General features: G+C 36.6%; 1 protein-coding gene across 2 annotated transcripts in view; it reads left to right on the top strand.

Moving 5' to 3' along the window:
* The first annotated feature begins 24739 nt into the window (after nucleotides 1-24739).
* Nucleotides 24740-27617, top strand: part of LOC150097353 (protein argonaute-2-like) — a 69529-nt gene continuing 66651 nt past the window's right edge. For both annotated transcript variants that reach the window (XM_090407689.1, XM_090407688.1), the window contains exon 1: nucleotides 24740-24897. In XM_090407689.1, the coding sequence (XP_090263815.1) occupies nucleotides 24858-24897 (40 nt within the window). In that variant the 5' untranslated portion in view covers nucleotides 24740-24857. The remainder of the gene's footprint in view (nucleotides 24898-27617) is intronic.

Raw genomic sequence — 27617 nt, forward strand, 5'->3', positions numbered from 1 at the left:
GTTGGAGAATTTTTATTTAATGTGTTCCGCTAACGTAAATAAGTTAATTCATAAGTGTGCTTACAATTAATTGATGTATTGAAGATTGTATCTGGTAAGAGTAGTCATACATGTTTGTTTATTCTAACATTAACTATAGCGTATCTTCGAAGTTCAAGGTCCGAAATAAGATTGCTTGGAATAATGTCTACCTTGATTAGTGCCTGCTGTGAATTTAAACATTAAGTACAACTGATAGATGTGTGCAGACTGATCAAATGAGAAGTTTGTTTTATTAACTTGAATTAAGAAAATTTATAATTTTGAAGCAGTGAATTGTATGTGAAAGTTTAGAACACTGAATTGGCATGAGTGACTTAGCAAGATGTATTAAGTTAATTGTATTGTTTCATTTTAAAGCAGAATTCTTGTACTTGTTATATATTATATATTAAATGTTTTATTTTGTTAATCTAAATATTGTGATTGCCTGAATTCCTTTTTATTGCACCGTTCATACATATTCGAATCTTCCGAGAACCCCAAGTAGAGTAGTAAATAATTCGGCCTAAATAAATGAGGAGACTGCTAACTTAATTAAAAATTGATCCTACTATTTTATATAGACTAATCTAAAAAATAGGGTGGCGCAGTATAATTATAAATTTCCCTACTTTTGGATCGGTGATCAATTTGTAATTAGTTATTATATTGATAAGAGTGACTTGAACCAAGATGGCGGATTTAGAACATAACATGAAAATAGAACGTCACGACATATTGTATATCACATTAAAATTTTCAGTGCTCATGGTTCCTTTTATAAAAAATAGCTTGGTATCTTTAACGTATGTTATACCTAAGGTATAAAAAAGTTCTACACACACACACGTGTGTGTGTGTGTGTGTGTGTGTGTGTGTGTGTGTGTGTGTGTGTGTGTGTGTGTGTGTGTGTGTGTGTGTGTGTGTGTGTGTGTGTGTGTGTGTGTGTGTGTAGAAAGTATTTTACCTTGGGTACAATAGCTTGGTATCTTTAATATATATATATATATATATATATATATATAAATATTTAATGATTAACATACCGAGAATAAGTTAGAAAACTTTAATGACACAACTAGTTTCGGCTTATTATGGCCTTCATCAGGCATCTTTGTAGGTAGAAGAAACAGTATTAAATAATAAAAAAATCCTATACTTAAACAATGGCGCAGCCGGTAGGATTAATATTATGATAATATCCTCAATATAACTAAGTTTCTCTTCTCTAACAATCCTCATGATAATTTTCAAGGTCACTCAGTTTCCTGGGATAGATCTGAAAACATTTTCCGTTGCAAGGATGAATTTGAAAGAAAGATAGTGGAATCCAGCGAGATCGTCCTTAATTCTGAACATTTGAACAGTAATTTGAGCTATAACATCCCTGACAGCAATACTGCTGTTGTTCAATACTGGCGTTCTCGAGAGTCTACTACTACGCATACAATAAACAATGACACGGAAATAAAACTGGAACTTTAATGCAACGTTTTTTATTTTTAATTATCTAATACAATTAACCTATGCTTCTCAGTTTTCTTAATATATCTTCAGTCTTTTATTATTGTTTCTTCTACCTACAAAGATACCTGATGAAGGCCATAATAAGCCGAAACTAGTTGTATAATTAAAGTTTTCTAACTTATTCTCGGTTTGTTAGTCATTAAATATTTTTTAAATGTATCACAGTAACCGAGTCAATGCTCATGAATACATACATACATATATATCAATAAGTTTTTTACCTTGGGAATAATGTATATTAAGATTACCAAGTAATTTTATAAACTTGGTTATTTTACTCCTAATCCCAAGTAAGCAAACAGTTAAGTTTGCGCCTGAACGTAGTTCAAGTCTTTACAATGAGTTGCCCTGGTGCAACACCATGGCAACTCATTGTAAAGGAGGGTAAAGCTCTGATCACTATTCTTAGTATTTTCCATAATGTAAAGCACATCTCACTAAGAGATGTATACTGCAATACATTATGGATGGGGTCACTAACCAGACCGGTTTCAACCATTTTTGAGGTCTCCTCAGTGAGTAGCTAATACTAAGAATAGTGATCAGAGCTTTACTCACCTTTACAATGAGTTTCCTTGGTGTTGCACCACCTTTAAGTTTGCTTACTTGGGATGAGGAGTAAAATAACCAAGTTTATAAAATTACTTGGTAACCCTAATATACATTATTCCTAAGGTAAAAAACTTATTTACATCTATATTATTATTATTATTATTATTCCTGATACCTCCAAGGAGTCCGAAGACTCATCGCGGGAGGACATCATCAACTGTCTCTACACCTTACCTCTACTACGAATCAACGTCATCTACCGTCCACCTCCAACACCACCACAACTAGTAATTTTTGTCTGTAAATTGCGTGTGTTCTGAAGGGCCGATTTGTATGTATGCGGGATGAAAAACCCGAGTTTCCGGGAGAAAAAACCCTGCTACCTCCGTATGAGATCGGCTAACTCACCATCGATTGAAATCGACCAGATAAAGATTCCTCCCGTCGCGACGAGAATCGAACTTAGGCCTATTCCAATCGAAGGGCGCAATGTACCGTCGTTCTTCCAATTGCGCTACGGAGGCAATATCTCCTCAAGAGTGTTGTTATTCAAAATAACAACACCTTGTAGCAACTGGTTCAGGTAAAGTTGATAAGGCTCTGTATTACTAAAACCTTGGTATTGGTTTTTGAGGATGCATAAAATTAAAGTCCTTTTTTGGACTTCCAGGGTAACGAATGGCAATGCTATAGCCAATGTAGTTTTAACTGAGGCTCGGCTATTGCCCGTTGCCCAGCCATGACTGGAGCTTTTAGCTCGATAACACTCCATCCACACAGATTCTCTTCATTCATATGATGGGATAAAGAGTCAAGAACTCAGTCCATCGCCCAGTTCTTTTAAGAACTTTAAGAAACCTTGGTATTGGTCTCTCTTGTTAGTATTGTGATTACGATAAGACGATTTCAGTTTTGAATACAGGTAGCTATCGCGGATTAGGAGTTAATTTTAGGATTAGCTGAGTCGTACAAAGCCTAGTGAATGTAAATCAATGTAATATCGTTTATTTTGACGAATAATGTCTTGAGTTTTGGTTAAGATTCGGTAAGTAATTTTGTTCAGAAAACTTTTAAGTGCAAAAGTTTGCTATCTATGCTGGTAGATCGATTTCATCTACGGGATATTTACATTGGGCTCTAGGACCCATTTCTCAAACTTTATTCTAACAGAGTTATTACCTCCTATCAGACATGTCAAAGCCCCTTAATGAAAGCATATTCGAAGAAGTTTACAGAGAATTTCTAAGATTAGGAAAATTATTGAGCGACAACTGGCCAGGGAAAGTAAAGCTGTTAGATACATTCACCCCTACAGCAGTCACAGATGATAGGATGGATGATTTAAATGATGGAAGTATGTTGATTGAACCAGAATTAAGACACTCCATGAACATAGAGGATGCTGCATCGCTAGATAATACTCCGCAGTTTTTGGAAACTAACACAGAATTCCAAACGGTCAAAAAGAAAAGGAAACTCTCCTCTATTGAAGATACACCCAAAAAGCGGAGATAATGAACTTAAAGAAAGGGTACCCCCAGTCATCCTAAGGGCCAAGGAGCACTGGACGTCCGTTGCATCCGCACTGAAATCTTCAGATATCACCTTCATGAAAGCCACAAACACAGAAGAAGGGATGCGCATACAGCCTAAAACGTCATCAGACTATAGAAAAATGACCAAACTTCTAGACAACAACAACCTGACATACCACACTTTTGCACTCAACAGTGATAAAAATTTAAAAGTAGTATTAAGGGGAGTTACTGAAACATTACAAATAGAAGACCACACTGCAGACTTCCAATTTAAGGGATTTAGCCCAATTAAAGTCAGCCGAATGCAGAGAGCTGATAAAACACCCTATCCGCTAATTCTGGTGGAAATAAGCAAAGACCAAAAACATATATACAATCTCCAAACCATCTGTGATCTAGTCATAAAAGTTGAGGCATTGGAACATAAATCAACTACAACCCAGTGTCATAGATGCCAGAAGATTGGGCACGCACAACGATGCTGCAAAGCTGAATTTCGTTGCGTGAAATGTGGTGGCAAACATGCATCGAATGAATGCCACAAAGCCCGCACACTTCCAGAAAAGTATGTAAACTGCGGAGGACCACACCTTGAAAACTATAGGGGCTGTATAGCATTTCCCCAAAACCAAAATATACAACTCAAAACCAGTAAACGTCTTCAAGAACGCACGTCTTCCCCCCAAACCATAGTCTCCATAGCGGATGGAAGATCGTATGCTGACGTTACAAGATCAACCTTCCAAAAAGACCCAAAACCAAATCAGTCATCACAGCAAACCAACAAACCTATCCTACTGAACATAACAAGCCACTTAGGTGAAATGCTTGCTGAACTCCGACAAACCAACCCAACTCAGGAAGCCAAGGATATCATCTTAAGGCACACACAATCACTCTTTATGGAAATTATTAATGGATTAGTCTAAAAGAAAACCGAAATCGTTCTAAATTGTTTCATGGAACGCAAATGGTTTATCTGTCAAATTACAGGAGCTGCAGGAATTTGCAGCAGAAACCCAAGCAGACATCATCCTCATAAATGAAACTACATCTTCGTCCAAGTGACAAAATCAGAATCAACGGTTATAGCACTTATCGTACAGACAGATGCTTTGCTAGAGGTGGAGGCACTGCCATCTTGTGAAAAGATACATAAAACATAATTCAATTGCTGAACCCCAAACAGGACACATGGAAACCACAGGAATAGAAACACATATGGAAAACACAAGCAGCATTACGATATATGCAGCCTACAACCATCCAAATAAAAAACTCCTTGAATCTGACTTAGATGTGATACTAAATACAGGCAGAGCAGTGATTATAACTGGAGATTTTAATGCCAAACATTCAGTCTGGAACAGCAGAAACTCAAATATTAACGGAAGAATACTCAATTCTTAAACCACTTCAAGAAATATAACAGTAATAGGATCCACTGAACCCACACATTACGGAGCAACCGGACGTCCTGATGTTAGATATAGCTAAATTAAAAAACATAGCGCACAGCTATCAGATACAAGCAATCAACGACTTAAGTTCTGATCATAACCCCCATCATATTACAACTAGGCACCATACAAGATTTAACGGAAAACACCACCACATTTATAAATTGGAAACAACTTCCCTCAGCCTTCCAGGAAACCTTGGTCCAATACCGCATATAACATCTGTCGAAGATATAGAAAAAGCAGTGAAAACTCTTGAAAAACAGCTACTGACAGCTATATCACAGGTAACAAATATAACAAAATGTGCACCATCAAACAAACTCCCAGAGGATATAAAACGTCTTATCCAAGAGAAAAACAGATTAAGAAGACAATATCAGAGAACAATGGACCCAGCGGATAAACAAGCACTCAATAGAGCAACAAACCAGGTTCAATATGCCCTAAAGGACCACCGCAACCAACTCTGGAATAACAAAATTCACCAATTAAACATAGAGGATCAATCAATATGGAAAATGATGAAATCACTCCGTTCAAGGCGTTTTACATTTCCTCCAATCCAAGGTGAATCTAATGTTGTCTACAACGATGAGGAAAAAGGAAAAACCGACGATGAAGCATTTGCTGACAGTTTAGAAAAACAATGCAGCCCAATTATATCAATAGAGATATAAATTTCATACGTAAAATTCACACCCAAGTGCGTAAAATAACTCAAAATGCCTCACTCCAATCCAATAACAAATCCGTGTCACCAACAGAAATATATGAGATTTTAAGAAAACTAAATAACATAAAGGCTCTCCTGGTCCAGATGGAATAACAAACAAGGTACTCAAGTTACTTCCCCGCAAAGGGGTTATGCATCTGGTAGCCATCATTAATGACATCCTCCGGCTAAATTATTTCCCAGAGCGATGGAAAATTGCCGACGTTTTCCTAATTCCCAAACCTGGAAAAAATACACAGTTTCCTGAAAATTACAAACCAATCAGCCTTCTTTCTTGCATAGGTAAAATAGCCGAACGTGCTATTCTCACACGGGTTCAAGAGGCAACATATATCAACCATGTCATTCAAGATGAACAATTCGGCTTTCGGCCTTAATATCACTCCACAACGCTACAAATTTATAGAGTTATCGAACATATAACCCAAGGGTATGAAAGCACCAACACACTGGCGCAGTTTTCCTGGACATCACTCAGGCATTTGATAGAGTGTGGCATAACGGACTAATTTTTAAACTACACGAAGTTGGTATTCCATTACCACTAGTTCTGCTTATCAAATCATATCTAAATAACAGAAAATTTAAAATAAAACTCAACGGTATCAGATCCACAGAGAGGAGAATCATGGCCGGAGTCCCTCAAGGCTCTCTGCTATCTCCCCTACTCTTCTCCATATACATGGCAGATTTCCCCAAACTGTCCCCAGCTATCACCGCTCTATATGCCGATGACACAATCATTATAGCCAGATCCCTCCGTCCACAATCAAGCTGCAGAGAGCAGTAAATGACTTGGAAGATTGGTACACCAAGTGGCGTATCGCAATTAATCCAAACAAAAGCTCTGCAATACTTTTCACCAGACGTAAAGCAAAACCGAATACAAGCATACAAATGTTTGGTAAAATCATCCGTTTGCGCAATTCTACCAAACATCTGGGAGTTCATCTTGATAGACGTCTAAACTTCAAGTTATATATGGATACTGTCGCCACTAAGGCAAGTCAGACCATAGCACAGCTAATCCACTTTTGAATAGGAACAGCTTACTAAACAACAAAATTCTCCTTTTCATATCGGTAATCAGACCACAACTAACTTTTGCCTCTCCAACCTGGGGTCACACGACTAAAAGCAACATCAGCAGACTTCAGATAATACAGAATAAATGCCTAAGAATGGCATTTAATGCCCCATAGTTCTTCAGAAACATCCAGTTTCATCAAGAAGCCAATCTTCCAGATATTAAGACGTACATGACAGGCATTGTGGAGAAATTCTTCACAATCACGGATAATAACCCAAATCAGCTAGTTCGACAGGCAGCGGACTATAAGCCCTCAGATCGTTTCAAACATAAAAAACCGAAATCCTCCATCGCAAGAGAAAGCTGATACAACCGCAATGCTCACAATGAGCGGGTAAATTACCCACAATAATCTCATCACCCACAAGCTAAAATCCAAATGAAGGGATAAAGAGTCAATGACTCAGTCCATCAACCAATTAAGTTCAAAGTTCAAACCTTGGTATTTAGGGTCTAGCTACTTACTGAGGAGACATCAAAAAAGGTTGAAACCGGTCTGGGTTGTGACCCCACCCATAATGTATTGCAGTTTACATCTCTTAGTGAGATGTGCTTTACATTATGGAAAATACTAAGAATAGTGATCAGAGATTTACCCATCTTTACAATGAGTTGCCCTGGTGTTGCACCATCTTTAGACTTGAACTATGTTTCAGGCGCAAACTTAACTGTTTCCATACTGAACTGAAATAATGAGATTAAAAGTTGAATAACCAAGCTTATAAAATTACTTGGTAACCCTAATATATATATAATAATTTGTGAGTTCAACAAATCTTCATCATCGGCCTATAGAGTAAGATAGGCTGAGAGTCAGCAGATAGTAGGAGAGGAAAATAAAGATAGAGTGCATAGTGGTAGAGTAGGTGAAAGAGCCCCAGTTGACCTGTTTTCCCCCTAGGGGCGATTTTAAAACGGTCGTTGAGTTTTCATTTTAGAAAAAAAAAGGAAAAATCCTAAAAAGGAAACATGTAACAAAAACAAAAACATGAAGTACAGAGAAAACAAACTATAGATAGGACTTTAAAGCAAAATAGAAAGGTGGGGGGAAAGGGTCTGGCCTGAGTGATGCAGCTCCCAAGGAGCTGCACCGCCTCGCTGTAGGCCTTCGCCGCTCAGGTTCTCAGGCCCTCCCCCACCTGTGGGATCTAGAGAACAGTATAGCTGTGGACGGGAAACCATGGGATGGTTATTGTGACTGTCACTTTTTATGGGCAGTCATTATTCTTTTAGCCACCTCACTTCCCTTTGCCATGTCTAATTTGGAGAGAGCTATGAAGAACGCCGATTCCGCCTCCTCATCTGTCCATGGCTACCTGTACTTGCTCAGGGGTGATTTGGCTGATGTCTTCAACAAATAAGTCACCCCATTTTGCACTAACTACGTTGGGACCATACTTCAATGTGAGGAGAAGCTCAGGTTCCCGTATTCTCACATTGCATCTTAAAATTTTTCTGCCATCCCAGGGAGACCTTTAACCAGATGCTCAGAGTCTCCCCTGCTTTTGCATGAGTAGTCTCTAATTCTTCTGTTTCTGCTGGTTTTATTTTTTTCATCTCCTTTTCCTCTGGGCTTAGTGGTCGTTTGAGGGGGCCACTGTTTGCCTCCATTTCATCATGTGAGGCAGCTTGTTTATTGACGGTTTCTTCTGCATGGATTTCTTGTTTCTTCTTTTTCTTGGGTGTGAAGGCTATGGTTTCTGTGGCGGCTGGCTTCTCTTTTGCGGCCGTTATTTTGCCGTATGCCTCGTTTGGAGTTGGAAAAACCGGGTTTCCCGACTCTTGTTCTGTAGTAGCTGTAGGCTTCTCTATTGAGATGACTAGTATAATAGCACCTCCCATCCTTTCTGCATGCGATCTTGATGGGCAGGTGTTAACTTTGTGGTCTTTGGACCGCATTTGAGACAATCCATGAGACATTTGTCCAGTGAATGACTTGTTGTTAGGCAGTTTTTGCATGCCAGTTTTGGGCAGTTCGCTCCTAGATGGTCGAAGGATCCACATCGGAAGCATTGCTTCTTTACGCCAGGGTAGTTTACCATTACCCTAGCGGACCCGATGCTGACGAAGTTTGGAACCGGTGTTTTCATCTCGAGTGAGATGTTTACTTCCCCAGACTTCCATTGGGATTGTCTGCATCGTTTAAGACTTGTATGTTTCGTACAACACCCCATTTTCCGAACACCTCGTGGATGACCTTTTCGTCACTTTGTATATATTCCAAGGGGAATCTGGGGATTTTGAGCAGTTTGGTAATGCTTTTCACCATAAACGGAATAATTTCCTTTCCATTACATTGGAAGCCTTTGAGCAATTTGTCGCTAGTCTCGGTGCTCCTTACTACAACTTGGTATCTGCCGCCACCGAGGGGAGTGAATCCAAAAATCTGGTCCGCACCGACGCAGTCAATAAGGGCTTTAGCCAAAAGTCGGGGTCGTAGATCGGCGTCAGTTTCGATGCCTAGAGTCCGCGTGAGCGGCAAACATTGGCCATAGCTGGCTACGGGGGCCTAACTATTCCCGCCACCAAGTGTTTGTTATTTCCCCGCTCCGGGGGTTTATTCTATCTGTGCTGTCAGTTAATACCGCGAACGCCTGGTGGGGTCAATGTTCGTTATTATCCTTGCAACACAGATATACTATACTACGCAGTATACTACGCTAATCACACTACAGAAATGATCCTATGATACTACACACTTGATCTTAGCCAAAAGGCCGAGAAGCGATAGTATTTCTAGCCTTTATATATATAATATATATATTATATATATTAGCCAGGCTGGAAATACTAAGATTTTAGTAATACAGAGCTTCTAAGTATTTTACCAGAACAAGTTACCATAAGGTGTTTTAACCATATTAAATAAAAATCTCAGGAGGAGATATAAATGTAGAAAGTATTTTACCTTGGGTATAATAAATGTTAAAGTTATCAAGCTATTTTAAACCTGGTTTTCTCCATTTCCCAAGTAAGCAAACAGACAAACAAGTCAAGTTTGTGCCTGCAAATGTTGCAAGTCTAGCTGACCCTGCACGTGGTGCAAGACCAAGGCAACTCATGGTAAAAGTAGTATATGCTCTGGTCACTAATCTTAATATTTACCCATAATGCAAAACACATCTCCTGGAGGAGATGTATGATGCTTTGTATTAAAGGCAAGGGGCCACTACCCAGTCCGGTTTCGACCTTTATTGAGGTCTCATCAGTGGGAGCCACGCTAGAAATACCAAGATTTTAGTAATACAGAGCTTATAAGCATTTTACCAGACCAAGTTACCATAAGGTGTTTTAACCTTATTAAATAAAAATTTAATAAGAACTTATTCTACTTTTACCATGAGTTGCCTTGGTCTTGCACTACGTGCAGGGTCAGCTAGACTTACAACACTTGCAGGCGCAAACTTGACTTGTTTGTCTGTTTGCTTACTTGGGAAATGGAGTAAAACCAGGTTTAAAATAGCTTGGTATCTTATATGGTAACATATATATATATATATATATATAACTTTGCTGCACAATACAGCTTTTACTGTTGATTCAGCCATCCTACCTCTTTCTTCAGACCATATGTTATTCATTATTGAGAATATCCTTTCAACAGGTGAAGATGTGCCTGGCAGGCTGAAAATGTATTCTATAATTTGGACAAGATTGGGCAACGAAATGTTCTTTTCTTTGAAATGATTGAATAGTTGTACCCATTTTTCTTTGCAACTTGTATTTTTCAAAATGTCATAGTTTGCCGACCAAAAAGCTTTTGCAATCACGACTTCATCAAATAGTTCATCCATGTTCATTGCATTATTTGCAAGAGTTTCATTAGTTTTTTTCACCTGAAGCTTTAATTTCCGACCAAGTTAATTCATTGTTGTTTATCCAAGTAAAATATTCTGCTCAACCAAAACTGTTTTCCCAAAGCTCAATGTAAGAAAGACATCGGTCATAAAATTTTGTAAACCCTTGTAGTATTGTATTAATATTAATACTTCCATTATTTTCCAGTATTCTAAAAAGCTTTTTTGCTTCTTGAGGTATAAATTTATTATCACGCCTTTCCTCAAGATTTGTTTTTAATTTTCTGAGTTCAATGACATAATCTGTTGTACTCGCTTTTGTACTTTTCATAATCAAGATAGATTTGTTAAACAATTTGGGTTGCCGTGCACAAACCACAAATACATTTCACAACGATCATTATCAAAGAACTGTTTTATCATCACAGGACAGTGTTCTTGTGAAATAAAATATGATTTCAGTCCCTCATAGATTTCAAGTATTCTGGCAATAGCTGGAAGTAGGGAAAGAAAACGGGTATTGCCATGTTGAAGAACCTTTTTGTACTCTACTTTTATCAATAATGGTTTCTCTCCTAATAAGATTGAAAAATTTCTTTCTCTCCGACACTCAACTGCTTCTGAAGATCCCTCTTCCCCCAGACCCTTTATTTTTTTGCCTTATCAGCTTTCTTTCAACAAAACTTGCTAAAATTCTTAAGAAATTTAACTTCAGATCTTGCTTCACTACGCTCCCAAAACTTTGCTCCATACTTAGTGAACCTAAAGAGAAACATCTTCCAACTCAGTTTCCAGGAGTCTACAAGATCTTATGTGATTGTGGAAAATAACAAAAAATATATATTTTTTTTTATTTTATATATATATATATATATATAAAATATATATTTTTATTATATATATATATATATATATATATTGGAATAAAATATTTATTTCTCTATTTTGTTAAGCCAAAGCTAGAAAATACAACAGATTGATTACAAACTCACAAGTTACAGGAAATGCTGGTTGATTAAAAAAAAAAAAAGTTAATGTGAAATTTGACATGACGAAACACGACAGTCAAGTTGATATGAAGAAGTGGCCAACCGCAGACAATCATCCAAATGATCAATTTTAATTTGGTTTCTTAATTGATTTTTTATGACGGTCATATTTGAAAAAGCGGATTCTGACAAGTATGTCGATCCGAAACACGACAGAATTTTTCGCGCAATATCAGTTAATATTGGGAATTTTTCATGTGCATGCTCCAAATGACTTCATTGTTTATTGATTTTAAATGTAAACCATTCTCAATGTTTATTATCTCAAGTTCTACTTCAGCTTGGTTTATATCAAACAGCCCACTAATTTTATTTGTGGGCTGTTTGATATAAACCAATAATCCATTTCAAGAAAACTTGAGCATCTGTGATGTACAAGTTTTCTTGAAATGGATTATTGATAAAAGATACAATCATTTCAATTTTATTAAAATCTGTAAATCTTGAATTTATTTCTTCAGACTCCTTGGAGATGTCACGAATAATAATAATAATAAAAAAAAAAAAAAAATCAGCTAACGCCTTTTTATTCCCGTATATACGGGAGTAGGCGATAATAATAATAATAATAATAATAATAATAATAATAATAATAAATATGGGAGATGTCTAAATTCGCGGTCATTTATATTTTTCTTTAATAAAAGTAAGTATTGTTGGAAAGTTTTTATTGAACTTAACATGAAAATTAAATTTTTATCCCTGCCTTGTAACTCTAAATTTAAATTACTTAATTTCGTACAGAAATCTACTAAAAATGATAAGTCTAACACCATCTTTTATCACTCAATTGTAGATAAATATCTCCTTTTTCATCAAGAATTTTTTTATATCGTTAATTAATACAAGAAATCTTTTTAAAAAATGACTTCTGCTGTTCCAGCGAACATTATTGTACAACAGAAGTTCCCTTTCATCATCTGCCTGTAATTTAAATAACCACCGTTGCAGGGCTTTTCTTTAAACAAAATTTACAATTTTAAATGTAATATCCAAAACATATTTTGTGTTTAATCTTTTACTACACAGTACTTGTTGGTGAATGATAGAGTGGTACGTTAAAAAATCTGGATATTTGTCATGGTTTTTACATAATGAAATGAAGCCTGATTTATTACCTATCATTGCAGGAGCACCATCAGTAGTAATTGACACAAGTTTAAAAGGCGGAAGTTTGTGTTGTTTCACAAATTCGTCAAATGCCGAAAAAATGTCTTCTCCCCTAGTCCTTCCTAATAATTGTATAATTTTCAAAAGTTCTTCTTTACTTGAATAATCTTGAAATACCATGCGAATAAATACCATTAACTGAGCAATATTAGTGAAGTCGTTTGATTCATCAAATTGTAATGAAAACGCAACACACTGGTGAATGTCTGACATTTACCTGGCCTGGATAATGTCAGACATTCACCATTGGGGAGTTTTCTCCGGCAGTTGGAACTCTTCCTTTCGGCAATTTGAAATCTTGTCTACGGCCTAGAAGTAGTCTCTCTCTCTCTAGCGACGTCTTGAACCGAGAAGCTCCTTTCTGGAAGTGGTAAACTTCTCTCTCAAGCAACGTGGATCCGGGCAGTCTCTCTGACGGCGACTCTGGACCTGGCGGCCTCCTCTCTGACAGCAATTCTGGAACCGAGACCCCTTCTGCGTGCTTCAGTCCCTTTTTATTAGGCCTCCTCTGAGACCTCGCATGAAGTTTGGCAACCCCCAAAGAATCGGTATGATTCTTTCATCTAAGTTTCAAGTTCGGCACGCCTTTTGTTCTCCTCCGCTTTCTTTTGATTGTAAGTTGCCGGCCATCGGAAAGTTGTTTGAACTCTTTCTGACTGACTTCGGAGATGTTTACACTTAGAGCCTGAAAGCCTTTCTTATACATACAAGTTTCAATAACAATCTTTCTAATGCCGCCATGTACAGTTTCGGCGACAAAAACATTGCCTTTGTTTTTAACACTCTAACATATTCTTATTAAAGCAGTATATACAGTTAGCTTCAGAAGAGTTATTTACAAAAACATCTAATACAAACTATACCGAGAAAATCAAAGTTTATTTTTTTAATATTCACATGGGACTTAACCTGAATAAAAAATCGATGTAATATGCTCTGGAATATTTAATATTTAAGCTACAATCGAGTTTTTACACTTTTCTTATAATCGTATTCACTCGGCTCGCTGTTTGATTTCAACTCATCCAAATTAATTCATTTACCCGGACTTATAAGAAAATTACTGATTTGACAATTTTAAAGAAAAATAAACAAACAATAGCAATACACTTAAAGCGAATTAAAAATAATGCAAAATAATGATAAATAACTTATTATGTTTTCAGTTTTAATTAAATTTATAAGTAAGGAGGAATACACAAGATATAGCCAAAAATCGTTCCGCGATCGATGGGTTGAACATCCCTGGTATATATTATCATGTTGTAAATGAAAATTGTTAACTGAAATAAGTATGATATGTACTTATTGTATATATGTAAATAGTTCGTCCGAATGTACATAGATGGTTTTGAGAAAATGAAATATCCAGAAGTGGCGTTTGCACTCCTCAGCGCTTGACCGCACGACGAAAGGCGTTCGAATTTAGTCACCGACTAGAGGAACTTTTTCTAAGCCTTTTCTCGACCGGTTCCAGAGTTAGTCGATCTCTGGCATGGGCTAGCGGGTTTTTCCTCCCGGAAACTCGGGTTTTTCGTCCCGTAAACTCAAGAAAATCGGCCATCGAACCCACACTATTTTCAGACATTAAATATATTGTGTTAGGGTTAGGGACCACCAGTTGGCGACACTTGCTAGCCGCCTTCTTCACTGCGTGCCGATTAATTAGTGATAGCCTTGGGCCAGCTATCTCTGGTTAGCTACCAGTGGGGATTGAACTGCCCACTCAGTCTCCAAAAGTTAGATAGGGCTCAAAAACAGCCTCGCTTACCCCCTACATGGGAACGAAAAGACGTTAGCTGATTTTTTTTTAATTTAATTCCAACATTCTAAAAATGTTATTTTTCTTGCTTTTCTGTTAGCAAAATCATTGTTGACGTTGGCAAAGGCTTATTTCATAGTAATGTAGGTAATTCTTAATCAATTTTATTTAGAAAAACTAGCAACACTTACAGCAATTGTGAAGAAAATTCGCAGTAGTATTACAATATTTCTAAACGAGTTCTCGAGACTGTATTTTAGAATTAACTACAAAAGTTCAAAAAGGTTCAAAGTCCCGCCCGGGGCGGACCTCCCCTTCCCCCCCTCTTGCTACACCTCTGGTTAAAGAGACTATGCAAGCTGTTGTATGAATGTTGTCAATATTGCCTACACCAAACATAACTAAATCCCTTCATGGCAGGTTTGTACACCATCCTGCAACATCTCACTCTGTCAACTACTGAAATCTCATTCTGCATCATCTGTCTATCTGCAATTGTTTAATACACAGAGAGCAGTCAGTCAACTCTGATTTCTTGCCAATCAAGACTGATTTCTCAAAAACTGATACATCTCTTGGCTGTGCTGCGGTTTCCTGACATTACTATCTCCAACCAGATCTCACCTTACAGCAGTAACTATTATTATTATTTGACACCTCAGGGAGTCCATAGACTCATCGAGGGAGAGCACCTGCTCTACAACTCTGACTCCACCAACTGACCTCAACTACACCAACGCTATCTATCGCCGATCACCACCTCTAGTATTTCAACAGACAATCACAAACATCAGAGGTTCGAACTAACAGCCTTTTGGCGGGAGAGCGGATACGCTAACCACTCCGCTAGCCAGGCTGGCAATAGACATAGTTATACAGCAGAGTTGCATGCCATTCAGCTTGCATTTGTGCATATAAAAGAAAACCGCTACAAAAAGTGTGTGATTTATACAGACTCGTTGAGCTCTTTACAGGTTATCTCCTCTCGTATGCACAATCCACATTCATTGCTTTATGAGGTGTTAACCTGTTGTACAAAACTAAAACCCTTAATTTTGACTTTCAGTTGTACCGGATTCCCATCAGCATTGGAATTAAGGGAAATGTGACTGCAGATACAACTGCTATATCAGCTCACTTTCTGTATGCACTGCTTGATAGTACCATATACAGACTACTGACAGTTTATAAGATCAAAACTAATTGCTGAATAGCAGTGATCATAGCAGGAAGCATTGACAAACAAAGTATATGACATTAAGCCTGAAATTAAGCATTTGCATTCTAGTCAACGTAGAAGTAGGGCGGAAGTCGTTCTTGCTAGGCTCCACATAGGTCACGGTCATCTTACACATTCTTATTTACTAAGGGCTGATGCTCTCATGTGTGAAAAATGCGATATGCATCTTACTATGTGTGGAGTATCAGCACTTTACACGAGAGAAGAATGAAATTTTTATCTATCTAGTCAAGCGAGATGCTCCTAGGCATTTATCAGATGTTTTTTTAACTTTCTTCAAAGAATTAATTTGTACGAACACATTTGATTATAATTTTGTTTATATATAGATACTACTGCTAAACTGAGCCTCCGTAGCTCTGTCAGTGTAGACGAAGCCCTTGGTCGGGAAGACCTGGGTTCGATTCTAGTCAGTAACATGAGGAACCTTTATCTAGTCTCTTTCGACTAAAGGTCAGTTAGCCGGTCTCATATGGAGGTAGGGGGGTTTCACCAAGAAACTCGGGTTTTTCATCCCCAAGAACAGCAACTGGCGCCGTAAACACACATGGATTACAGTTATGAATATGTCCCAGCCATATTCCGGTCCCGATCTCGGATAAAATGGGGGGGGAAGCATTGGTGAACTACCCTGTGAAAATCTCACCAGGAATACTTTGCGGGCACTGCCTATAAAGTCACCCACAGTCGGAAACGACTGAAAGGGAAAACCAGAATTGCTAAACTTAATTTTTATTCATGCACATTGTTTACTAATTTCTCTTTGGCTATTTATGTACTTCTGTAACCTTTGCTGTAATTTTATTATCTAGATACTGCATTGCTTGACTTGGTCTTTGTACCAGTTTGTTATTATTGATATTATTTACCAGTTTGTCTTTGACTGTTTATGTAACTTTTGACCGTGTGTATATTGCTGCTGTACCTTTGCAGTAATTTTATTTATATTTATACTGCGTGTTAAATTTAATTTTTATGCATGCAAGTTGTTTACTAATTTCTCTTTGACTGTTTATGTACTACTGGAACCTTTTCTGTAATTTTATTTATATGTATATACTGCATCGCTTGACTTCGTCTTGCTACATGCATATTTTTACTAGTTTTTCTTTGACTGTTTATGTACGTGGGCGTTCTGAAAAGATCTCGGCCTAATAATGAAAATACGAATTTGTAATTTCAAATTTTTTTTTATTTCTTAACATAATCTCCGAGCCAGTAGGGAAAGAGAAAACCAGGGCGTCCTCTTAAACGATGACTTCTAAGGCCGGAATAGTCCATGCTAGGCCTAAATCCTTGATACGCATGATGATGATGATGATGATGATGATGACAGAATCTCCCTTAAGACTAATACATTTATACCTGCGATGCTCCAGCTCCACTATCCCGTCCCCATAGTGGTTCTCAGTAAGATCTGCAAAATACCCCTCTACAGCTGAAATCGCCTCTTGATCGAAGAAAAACGCTGACTAGTGAGGAAGGGTTGTAGTTTTGGGAAGAGATAGAAGTCACAGGAAATCAAATCTGGAGAATAGGGTGGATGTTCCAACTCATAGTGCAAATCCCTTAATTTTCCCATTGCAAAAACACCTTTGTGGGTAGGTGCATTGTCCTGATGAAAGATGGTTTTTTTCTTCTGAAAACTGTTTTTTTTTTCTCACTAATTTTTTCGTCTGGTCTCGTTCAATAATCGGAATAATATTCCCCGGTTGTTGTTTTACCCTTTTCAAGATAATTAATAAACAAAATCCCAAAACACCGATGTCATGACCTTGTCTTCTTTGGCGTTGAACATCCGGCTTCTGTCCACTGTTTTGACTCTTGTTTAGATTCTGGTGTGTAATGGTGAATCCAAGTCTAATCCATAGCAATAAATCGATGCAAAAAATCAGTTTTATTCTTGTTAAAACTTTGCAAGCACTATTCAGAGATTTATATGCGAGTGCGTTTTTGATCTGCTCGGCACCCATCTTGCGCAAAGCTTTTTTCATTTACAATTCTTATCTTCATGCAAAATGTAACCTACACGTTCTTTTGAAATGCCTATAGTCTCAGCAATTTCACGCACTTTGACTCGTCGGTCATCCAATACCATATCGTGCACTGATCAATTATTTCTGGTGTTGTTACCCTTTTTGGACGTCCTTCACGTGGATAAACTTCAAGGCTGGTACGGCAGCGTTTAAACTCGGCAGACCATTTCTTAATAGTCGAAAACTAAGGAGAAGAGTGCCCATAAACTTTTATGAGCTTCGGATGTATTTCTTATGGGGTAAACTTTGTTTTACAAATAAGTTTATAACCGCACGATACTCCATTTTATCCGTTTCAAGGGATACAGACAACACTTTGGCATCCGACAGCTGTATAAAAAAAACTACTTCATAGAATGACTCGCAATTTCACATGGATGCTTATGACAGATGTACTAACTTAGAAAAAAAATCTTACCGATAGTGTTGCTATTTATGGTTGAGGCCGAGAACTTTTTCAGACCACCCACGTACTGATGACACAGTATGACCTTTGCTGGTCTTCTGCCAATAAACCAACCGACCATTCTTCCTCATATCTCTCACCCTTCAGATCATTAGTGCCAATGAAGGCAATTAGTTCTGTCGACAGTGGTGGACAATATATATATATATATATATACAGGGTGTTCGGGATAAATTTGACAGTTTCGTAAGGAAAAAGAAAATCTTCTTTGTATCTATTAAATTTAATGAATTGACAAAAAAACATTACAGGCAGAGTTAATTACAATACTATCAACAAGATTTACTCAAAATAACCACCATTAGCATCGATCACAGCTTCAATTCTGCTTCGGAACCTCGAACAAGCTGATGCTACAGTCTCCCTGGGAAGGGCCGCAAAAACTGTTTTAATTTTATCCATTAACTGGGCTTTTGTATTACTGGAAGTGCGATTGGTGTCTTTTTCAACTGCGCCCCATACAAAATAATCCATGGGGTTAAGGTCTGGGGAGTTTGGAGGCCAAACATTTGGACTGGTGAAGTCGTAGAAATTTTCAGACAACCATTTTTGACTTTTCCCAGAGGTGTGGCAAGGGGCCGAATCCTGCTGCCATACATACGGCCTACCATTGGCTACCCTTGTTATCCAGGGCTTGACTACAGTTAGCAACTCCACGAACAAAGCCCGAATTCCAATGCCAGGGTTCTTCAACACCTGTTCCTGCAGATTTGCGAGGAATTCTGCTGTACGAACGCAATCAGATCGTCTGCTAGGGATCTTTCTTCTTGCTACATCCTCGTAGTCACCATTGCAAGTCTCTAGTTCATGCCTGATTGTTTTTACTGTATTCAGGGAGCATTGGGCAGCAGTCGTAATATCCTTATTTTGATGGCGGGCACGAATCATCATGATACAAGTTATTCTCTTCCATGATTCAGGTGGGTTCCAGCTATCCATCCTTTCTGACATCTTGTATATGAATGAAGAAGGGTCCAAACTTTTAAATGAAGAGAAGTGTGTGTTAATACATGTAACTTACGGAAAAATATAATTAATTATAAATATGTCAAATTTATCCCGAACACCCTGTATATATATATATATATATATATATATATATATATATATATATATATATATATATATATATATATATATATATATATATATATATATATATATATATATATATATATATATATATATATATATATATATATATATATATATATATATATATATATACACACACATACATATATATATATATATATACATACATACATTGGTGGTATTACAAGAGATAGAAGAGCTGAAGAATTTGGAGATATTAGTGGATACAAAGTTAAAGTTCAATATAAGCAAGGGGCGAATTCTCCATGCTTTCTGTGCAAGCTCATTAATTGAGAAAGAAGTAATATTTATTTGTTAATAAATGCATGCATTTATAAGCATTTCATTTAGGCTTTTATTTTTGTAGACAGAAGACGTCTTAAGCTTGTGCTGCAATAATTGTGCTTTGAGTTGTGTATCGAAGGCCGATGCTTGCTCGTCTAGTCAAAGCTACCTTGGCTCGTCTCACTCTGTTGCTTAAACACAGGCCATACGCAGTCAAAGTAACTCTAGCCAGTGGGCTTCAGCCAGCCTTTACAAGCGTGCGTGTTGCTTGGGAAAATTAACTTACAACTAACTTTTTATGACGATGTTATTGACCAGTTCATAAAGAAGAACCGTAGGGTAGAATTTGTATTCAAGTAGCTAAATTGAAAAATATAGAATATCATTTAAAATACATGTTGTATTTGTATGATTAAATGTAGATAAATTTTTAAATATATAGTTTTAAATGGTCAGTAATTGATTATTCCGCTAATCAGACTTCAATCACACCTCTCACTCCCTGAATGATAACAAGAGCAAGCTTGAATTTCAAGACCAGCATTCGCCCCTGATTATAAGCATTGTGAAGGTAAAATATCAGCGCAAACAAATAAAGACATTGAAAAGTTAAGGTATGGTATTATTCAAGCCACTACGAGGCTTCGATTACACCCCGGATGGATACTACAAATAGGAGATTAGGTCACCTGTATTTGTAGGAGAGATGCAAGCTCTGAAAAGTTTCCGGAACAGATAACGAAAGCAGTTCTTTTGTTGAATATTGTCTGTGACAACTGAATGGGTGAATATAATTGCAGAGTTTGGTAATTAAACGGAGGCGGGATAATATTATTAAAGCATACAAATTGTTAAGAGGAGCTTATAAGGTTACCTGGGCAATTTTTTAAAGGTTTGAGGGAAGGAATGGAACATCTACAAGATGTTGTTCTTTTAAATTTTATTAAAATGTGGTGTATAAGAGAGTGAGGATGCCTTTTTAGCATGAAGATTATTATGCCAAGAATAGATGGCAGGAAAATTAACTGGATATTTCTTATTGAATTCAGTTTCCAAAGAAATGGGAAATTAATTTCTGGTCTCGGACGTCTTTCGTTAAGAAAATTTACAAATGAAATGGAAGCGTTTATATGATCTTTGTTGTAATTCTTTACGAAAGGAAGATAATTTCATTCCATACTTTAATTCCTAATGTATTGAGATTTCAAGCGTAAGAAGCAGCAAATCTATATTTAATGCTATATTAGTAAATTTGACAGGTTTTGTTAGCATTTCTTAATTTGCATGTACATATTCATTGTTTTAATTTGCATGTACATACACCGACTATCTCTCAAATTGTACATCCACTCGGATCAATGTGACCACTACTAGTGCTTTCGTACTAGATCTAGTACTTTTTATAAATTTTTAGTGTTCTAGTATGTTCACCAACAGATCTAGTACTTTCTTTCTTCGGAATAATAATAACAACAACATGAGAGTAGACATATGAGTTTAATATTTTTCTCTTCTCCCACCTCCCCATATGTCACATTCAGTGACACAAGCATGACTTCTCTTTTCTTCCTCCCCCTCCCGCTTCTCTTCACCCCTGATCCCATACTCACACAATCCGACTGGCATTAGCCAATGAAAATATGCTCTTCGTTATTCAAACACTTCTCGCCCATTATAAGATCATTTCAACAATGAAAACAAGTGGAAAAATTAAATACAGTCATACCCCGACTTACGCGGTTTCTTATATGTACGTATTCCCGTCCCGCTTCACGCCTCACCACTAATCGTATCTTTCCGGAGCGGGCCGCATTCGCCAGTGTCACGCATGCTATGAACAAGCACTGACGTGTTTCGCGCGATCTCCATTCATACACGATTTTTATAGTCTACAAACCTTGCGATTGTTTAATGTTATGTTCTTGATGAAAATTTTATCACATAAAAAATAATAATGTCGTCCAAAAGAAGCAAGTCCTATTCTTCTACAGCTAGCAAGAAAAGAAAATCATTGACTTTGGAAACAAAACTCAACATTATTAAGGATTTTGAAGGCGGAATGAAAATTTGTGAGCTAGCAAAGAAGTTCGATTTCCAGGAATCCACAGTAAGAACAATCATGAAAGAAAGGTTTACAGATTTTAGATTCTAACGAGGAACGAACTGTAGCCACAAGGCAAGGAATAAAAAAATCATTAGCTTGCTATGAAGATATTTTGCGTGACAAGAAAAAGACATTATGCCGTCAGGCGAATCTATTAGATTTTATGAAACCATCGACATCGAAATAACTTTTTTTTTATGTACGAAAAACTACAATTATGATTATATTTCTTAAAAAATATAGGTGTTTTTGTAAACCTTTGATCCCAATTAACTAATATTTTGTATGTTTGTATATATAAATTACATGTAAAATTATACCCCGAGTTGCGCGAATTCGACTTACGCGCTTTTTGTTGGTCCCACCTACCACGTAACTTCGGGGTATGACTGTATTTTAATATGAGTAAACACATTTTATTTGTGCAAATCGTAATTTGGATCCCATTATGTAAAAAATTTGCTCCACATTTAAAACTTAGCACACAACAATGGAATTTCGAGATATTTAAACAGTCAGATGTTTAAAAAATTTTAACTTCAATAATGAGATATAATCGATGTTTCACTAATTTCAATTCATTAGCGCTCTAGATTCGAAGGGAAAGTAAGAAAGAATGGAGGTAGATAATGAAATAGATGAATTAAAGTTATTACAAGCACTTGATTTGAATACAGTAGTTCATCACCATCATCATCAAATCCCTGATATGTACCCTTGGGATGTACAGGATAATCATGATAGTACTACATAAGTTTTAAAAGAGGTATTCCGTGAGTAGACATATCGATACAAAATTAATAACGGAAAAAACTCACGTACAAAGATTATTTAATAGTATAATTTTCGCCTGTGTGTCACAGGCATCTTCAGTACATTAAGCTCAAATTAAACAATAACTGACAGTTCCAAAAAGCGCCACCTAAGTAGCTGGTGTAAGATAACTAAAAAGGACATTAAATTTCCTTAAATAAATAAATAAATAAATACAATAAAAAGTTAGGAAAGATTAGCTGATTTGTAATCCGATGCCTTACGTCTATCTCCCATAAAGGGGATAGATGTAAGGCATCGGATCTGTTTAAGTTAGGAGAATGAAGTAGAGTTTCACATGTTTCTTTAGAAAGGCACTCCATGAGAAACTGACTTTTTTTTATTATTATTATTATTTTGACACCTCCAGGGAGTCCAAAGACTCATCGAGGGAGAGTGTGCCGACAGCATCGAACGATTGGTCCCCTTCCAACTACTAACCGCGCTCAAACATACTTTTGTGAAGAACTCTTGTCTTTCTCCAATGAACTCTGTGTCTAGTGAAGATGGCATGTTCTGCAAGTCCAGACTTTTCAGGTTTAAAGTATTCAATATAAGATTGGTGTTCTTCTAGCCGAATAGAGGCAGATCTTCCCGTTTGTTCGAAATAAGATAATCCACAAGAGCACGGAATCTGGTAGACACCTGGATGATTAAGATGTGGAAGCTTGTCCTTAGGAGAAGTGAGAAAGGTGGAGATTTTTCTAAACTTCCTAAGGAGAAGCTTCCACATCTTAATCATCCAGGTGTCTACCAGATTCCGTGCTCTTGAAGTACTGAATGTACTTCAATGTACTTAATGTACTGAAGATGCCTGAAACACACAGGCGAAAATTATACTATTAAATAATCTTCGTAGGTGAGTTTTTTCCGTTATTAATTTTGTATCGATAGTACTACATGAAAAAGTTACACCATTACCAGTACAGTAACGAGGGTATGAAGCGCTTGTGGCATCTAACTTGCAGCCCCCTAACCCAAAAATGACAAACATTTTGAAAAATTTAAATGTAACATGTTAAATATATGTTAAATACTTACTATTAACCCCATTAAAATCAGTTGCAGTGTGTTGCAGAATTTGTGTATCTAAAACGGCGTATTGCCGAAATTTAAAAATACAATATAAAATAGCGGACTTTTATATCTATTTATTTATTTTTTTTACGTTTTGCGCCCCAAACCTAGTTGCACCTGTGGCGGGCGCCTCTTTCGCCACGCCCTCGTTACGGCACTGACCGTTACTAACTTCGGATCAACAATTTTCCTTCAATTTAATCTGTTATCTGTCAAGATTCCAACATTATCAGATCTTACATTTCTTTCATTTACCTGCACTTTTTACCTGGTTTTACTCTGTGTCTTTTCCCTGCCAATCTGGCAAAGAACACTTGGTTCGCTAATCTTTCCTCTACCATTCTGTTTAATGCCATTGATACCTAGGTGTCTGTTCAGTACAGTGGATTTGAAGTCCAGTGTTTTTATTTTATTAACAAAAACTTGTTCAGTTCTCCAACGAAAATATTAATATTTAGATTTTCCTTTTAAACATAGACAAGTGGCAAGAATTTAAATTTGATTCTAAATCTCAGGGAAAAAGCAACTGTAAGAACATTTTCAGCAGTGACAATAAATAAGAATAAAATAAGAAATTAACCACAAACTCCCTTGTTGAATGGACTCCTTTTGACAAAAGAAAAATTAAACCACTCATCAGCTGCACATTTTACTATTTCTGTAGAGTTAATTAATTTAGTAAAATCAGGTAGCAATATCGTAAAATGCCCTAAATAGAGTGAAACGAAAGCAAATAAAAATTTAGTACTTACTTTTTTTTTTTTTTTTTTTAGATTTTTGATGGGTGGTCACCCTGGCTCTGATGTAACGTTTTCCGAGATAGTTCGTGTGTGATTATCACCGTTTGTTCGAAATGAGTGCAGTTTGCGGCTGCGCGGACTTTTGATTTCGTATGTTTTTGTTTTCTATTGGCAAAGGAGTATGGTTTTGGTTTCGACTTTGCTCGATAATATTTGATACGTCTTATCTTCAAGAAGGTTTTGGCTTATTTCGCCCTCCGAAAGATGTTATAAGTGCACTCTTAATTATCGTTATAACCATGCATAAAGGTAAAGGACGTGGCAGAGGAAGAGGCCGAGGTATGTTTCTTTCTTACTCGGTTTCACTGAGAATAGTTGGTCACTTTGTGCTGATTTTGTGGTCTATTTTGTCGTTGCCAAGTAAAAATCTTCCATTCCAAAATCTAATGGAAAGTTTTGCAGTTAGTCTTATTCTAATTATTTCACCAATCTTCTCTCTGTTCCATGCTGCACGATAAATATATTTAAGCATCTCTCGTTACAATAGCTTACCAAAATTAGTCTATGTAATGTCCGGTCTATCAACTTGTATGAAAGCGAAATATGGACCATAAAGAAATGAATGAGTAATTCAAACTACAGAAATGAAACACTTAGAAATAACTAGATATTATTATTATTATTGTATGGGCATCTCATGGAGTCCGAAGACTCATCGCGGGAGACCTAAACCATTCACACAATTTATCATACCTCCCCTTGAACCCATTAACAGGCAAAGCACTAGCAGCTGACTCTGACAACCTATTCCATTCATTTACAACTCACCAAGTGAAATATCAAGTCCTGATGGCAATACTAACCATACTTTTACTCAACTTCCAGGGATGATCTCTTGTTTTGTGTCCCTCTTGCCAAGTGCTGAAATATTTCCTCTGCATCAATCCTATAAAACCATTTAAGCAACTTAAATGTTTCTATCATATCCCCTTTCTTTTGCCTGTCAGCCAACTGCAGTCCACACATCTGCAATCTATCCTCATTAGGAATGTTCCACAGACCACTCATCATCATGGTTGCTTGGAATCCTCTCCCCAACTTCCTCATACCCAAGAGACAGACCTGAGTGCAGTAATAAAGATGGGAATGTATCAAGGCCTTGATAAAGAGGAATAACAATTTCCTTATCTCTACTTGTTAGTATGCTCTTCAGTAGCCAAGTAATCTTATGAGCAAACTTAGCATTAAGTCCTCTACCACCACCCCTAAATCCCTAGCTTTATTTCCTGGAGTACAGTTCCATCAATGTGGTACACAGCTTGTAACCTATTTATCCCAAAGTGCATAACTTTACATTTCTCCACATTAACTGACACCTGTTATCTTTTGCTCATACTGACAGCCTATTTTATATTATCCTGCAAGCGCTCCTAATAACAAAGTTCCTTTATAAGGCCTATATATATATATATATATATATATATATATATATATATATATATATATATATATATATATATATATATATATATAACGTGTAACAATTATATTGTAAATACGTAAAATAAATGGAAAAAAGTTGAAAGGCCAAGAAAGTGATGCCATGAGATCAGAACAAATTATTTTGTCTAAATCCCTGATAGAAAGAAGAATAAGAACCATAATGGTTGTTAAATATTTTCTTTCACCTTGACACTGTTTACATACATTCTAACCAATCAGCATATGGATGACAGAGCCTATAATCTTATTGGCTCTGTCATCTAAATTACACTAAATTTATTCCCAGTTAGCAACTGGGAATAAATTTAGTGTAAATTAAAACAAACTGTTTGCAGTAAGTAGAACAAACTATTTAATTTTTAAAGTTCATAATTTCAAACATATTTAAGTGATATTTTAAAATGACATATTTTAAACATTTTGTGCAGTTAAGTACAAAAAAAAGTGTAATTGCTCTGATAGTACATTGATATTAATGCAACCACAAGGTGTTATATTAGTCTAACAGAAATTCATTAATAGGTGCAAACAGGCAGGGTGTGATACCCAGAATTGTATGCATGCATTGTGGAGAAATAATTTAAGCAATAAAACTTGATTGAACACCTCAGAACACTCCAATTTGGCAAAACAAAGCTTGTTGAAAGAAAAAATATTAAAACCATACCCAAACAACATTTTAAATTCATTTTGAAATTGATCAGTGCATTTATGACAACATAACCTTCAATATTAGTTGCCTTAGTATTGCACTACTTAAAAGATTAACTTTTTGGGAGTAGCCAGCCTGGTTGGCCAAGTGGTTAGTGTATTCACTCTCCAGCCAAGAGGCCACGGGTTTGAATCCCACCAGGATCATGGAGTGTTTGTCCTACGAACTGTTTACCATATTTAATCTATGTCCTGGTGCATTATGACCCTTGATGCCTTTGTGCCATAAAAATAAAAAATAACTACTGTCTGGCCACAGATCCGAGACCCTAGTCTTGCAACGTGGGAGAAAGAAATAGAGGATGTACGAATTTGTCACCAACATGCAAAATCACGTGCTTTATATGTAAAATTTTCCAACTGTTATACAAGCAAAATAGTTACAACTTTAAAAACTACAATGTTCATAAAACAAAAGTTAATTTTCTGACGTAATAATAAGCAACTCATCCCACAAGATGGATTGATTATTCTATTATCGGAATGGATTCGCTTTCTTCTGACGTGCAGAAGTGTCAAGGGGTCTCACATCTGTGGGCATACAGTAACTATCCTGGGAATAGGAGAAGGATGAAGTTCATCTACAGTTGACTGTCAATATAGCAAGCTCACAGACACTGCAGGAACAGTTAGTCATAATGGTTAGTTTGCTATAATGAATATTTTTTTAGCAAAGCATTGTGCCTGCAGAGCTTCAGATGTTAAAACTACAGAGCTTTAGTTTTGTTAAAGGAGAGACTTTCAAATTGTTGATTTTTGCCAGAGACTAGATGGAAACTTTATCAAAGTAAAAAAAAACTCCTCAGTACTGTAGTAATCCCATGTCAGAAAGTTATTATTATTAT

This window comes from Typopeltis vanoorti, chromosome 17 (assembly GCF_054136105.1).
Source record: "Typopeltis vanoorti isolate ZY-2024b chromosome 17, IOZ_Tvanoo_1.0, whole genome shotgun sequence".
NCBI lineage: Eukaryota > Metazoa > Arthropoda > Arachnida > Uropygi > Thelyphonidae > Typopeltis > Typopeltis vanoorti.